Source organism: Glycine soja, chromosome 18, assembly GCF_004193775.1.
Source record: "Glycine soja cultivar W05 chromosome 18, ASM419377v2, whole genome shotgun sequence".
Lineage (NCBI taxonomy): Eukaryota > Viridiplantae > Streptophyta > Magnoliopsida > Fabales > Fabaceae > Glycine > Glycine soja.
In genome coordinates this window covers 36,060,390-36,063,203 of record NC_041019.1, presented here as the reverse complement: position 1 = coordinate 36,063,203, position 2,814 = coordinate 36,060,390, and the positions used below count along the sequence as shown (strand labels likewise).

The 2,814-nt window shown below is 36.3% G+C and overlaps 1 protein-coding gene across 1 annotated transcript; it reads left to right on the top strand.

Moving 5' to 3' along the window:
* The first annotated feature begins 332 nt into the window (after positions 1-332).
* LOC114397192 (F-box/kelch-repeat protein At3g23880-like) lies at positions 333-2,814 on the top strand. Its single transcript, XM_028359297.1, has 4 exons — positions 333-1,080; positions 1,189-1,190; positions 2,491-2,616; positions 2,779-2,814. Exons 1-4 carry the CDS (start codon positions 333-335, stop codon positions 2,812-2,814), a joined length of 912 nt encoding a protein of 303 aa, XP_028215098.1.

Sequence of the window (2,814 nt, the reverse complement as noted above, 5' to 3'; positions counted from 1 at the left end):
TCGCTGAAAGTCACAGAAACTTGCGACCAGAGAAGAAACCATGGTCGTCACTCCTCTGTAACGAAATCATCGAGGAAATCTTGTCTCGTCTTCCCGTGAAACCTTTGATCCAATTCAAGTGTGTGTGCAAGTAATGGAACTCCTTGATTTCAGAACCCTATTTCATCAAATTGCACCTTAGCAAATCTGCTGCGAAGGACAATTTGGAACACCTTCAATTGATAAAAAATGTCTGCCTCGGATCCATCCCTGAAATCCACATGGAATCGTGTGATGTAAGTTCGATATTCCATTCCCTACAGATTGAAACGTTCTTGTTCAATTTCGCAAACATGCCAGGTTACCATCTGGTCGGTTCATGTAATGGGTTGCATTGTGGGGTTAGCGAAATACCAGAAGGATACTGTGTTTGTTTCTGGAACAAGGCGACAAGGGTGATATCCAGAGAATCGCCAACGCCGTCTTTTTCCCCGGGCATCGGCCGTAGAACAATGTTTGGGTTTGGCTATGATCCGTCAAGTGACAAATACAAGGTTGTAGCAATTGCGTTGACTATGCTCTCACTTGACGTATCTGAAAAGACTGAGATGAAAGTTTATGGCGCAGGTGACTGTAGTTGGAGAAACCTTAAAGGTTTTCCTGTTCTTTGGACTTTAACTAAAGTTGGTGGAATGTATCTGAGTGGAACCCTTAATTGGGTTGTTATTATGGGAAAAGAAACCATTCATTCTAAAATCATAATTATTTTTGTTGACCTGGAGAAGGAGACTTGCAGATCACTGTTTCTTCCCGACGATTTTTTCTTTTTTGAAACAAATATTGGAGTTCTTAGAGACTCGCTGTGCGTTTGGCAAGATAGCAACACCCATCTTGGCTTGTGGCAGATTAGGGAGTTTGGAGATGACAAGTCTTGGATTCAATTAATAAATTTTAGTTATTTACATCTTAAGATTCGTCCTTATGAAGAAAAATCCATGATTTTACCATTGTGCATGTCTAATAACGGACACTTCTTCATGCTGAAATTCACTAGAAATGCTGATGATGAATACCTAACAATTCTGTATAACCAGGGGGATGGTAAGTCTCAAGTTTCTGTCGTTCCCTCAGATAGTTTCAGAACGTTGTTGTGGCGCAACCTCAAGATTTTTACCAAAAGTTTGGTCATACCTTATTGAAATTCTACAGATGTAAGTTCTTGATTACCCTATTTAATTGGCATCATCTAATTTCTGTCTTTTCAATTATATAATGATAATCTCGAACGCTTTGTCAGATGTTTAATTCTTTCACTTAATTATGTGAGATCTAATCTATATCATGTATTAACATATATTCTTTTCTTGGGTTGTGAATTACTACTAGAAATGTAGCATCTGGTAACCAATTTATTAGCATGTAAAGAAATATTGTGGATTCTAATAAAATGTCATTTGTTAACATTTATACAAATTGTTACTGTTGCCTGCTTCTCTTTTGTTATCACTACCATTATCAAATTAGTAAGCTGATATATCTGTGTTGGGCATCATATTACCTTCTCAGATAAAATTAGATATTAATTTCATTTATAAGAAAATTTAAGAAAAGAAGTAATGAAACCACTGCTTGTGAATTCAAGGATTCATTCATCAGCATCTCAATCTTAATCTGTGCTATCTTTGTCTGATCTCTCCGACCTATGCTCTCTCTCTCTGTCTTTCTTTGACATGTTTTCTCTCCCTCTCTTTCTCCAAATGCGAGCTTCATCAATCTCTGCGACACTAGATCTGAATATTTGTGCTATTTTTACTGTATGACTTTAGCTTTGAACGATTTCAACCTATAATCACAGGTTTTATACATTAGTATACTATCTTTTTTATTGGAGCAGTGCTACTAAATATATTGAAAAGATTGGAATTTATGTGACACCAGTACAACTCAATTATACACTAGCAACTTTCATAAAAGCATGCTGAACGAATTGGATTCAAGCCTATATATAAGAGTTTTCTAATAAATCTCATTTGCTAAAATGATGTAAATAATAATTTCTAGTATTTTAAATCATGATCCAGTTATAGAAGCAGTTACTAGAAGGTAGATCAGTTACAATTTTCACCGGTCAGGCAAATTTCCATTACATTTTGTGTGACTCCAGATGATATTGATTGTCCCTATGCTCGATCCTTGATCAGCTTACAGGTTATGGCTCAAAACCTGATTTTAGTGGTCATACTCATATCATTATCATTACATGCTAAGTCCTCATGGTTCATGATGAAGTCTGTATATAAAAATACTACATGCATGTATGTGTACATCATTGAAAAATACTGCCAACACCTTATGTTGGGGGAAATGTCTTGAAAATTATGACCAGGCCTTGCTTAAAGGTAGGTGTAGCTTTGGAGTGTCGATCACAAATGTTAAATTGAAAATTTTAGTTATGTAAATTTGAGTCTAGTTTATCTATTCTGGATAAATGTACCAAGTTACTTGCTTCAGGGAATAGAAGAGAAGACTGCCAACTTGAAAGGAAGTGAGAAGGCTCTAGTTGCACGGCATGAAGCTAGTCATGCTGTAGTAGGTACTGCAGTAGCAAACCTTCTTGCTGGACAGCCACATGTTGAGGTAAACCATTGAAAATGCTCTATTTTTGGCCATTAAATATGTCAATGCCATTGCAGATATGTGGATGATGCTTGGACCAAGTTACTTGTCTGCTTGAATTTTTGGATTTGTCACACTATTGAACTATAATTATTCTCAAATACTCTGATTGATGATTTGTAGTTCATACAGGCTCTGGTTATCAGACTCCTGGTTTAA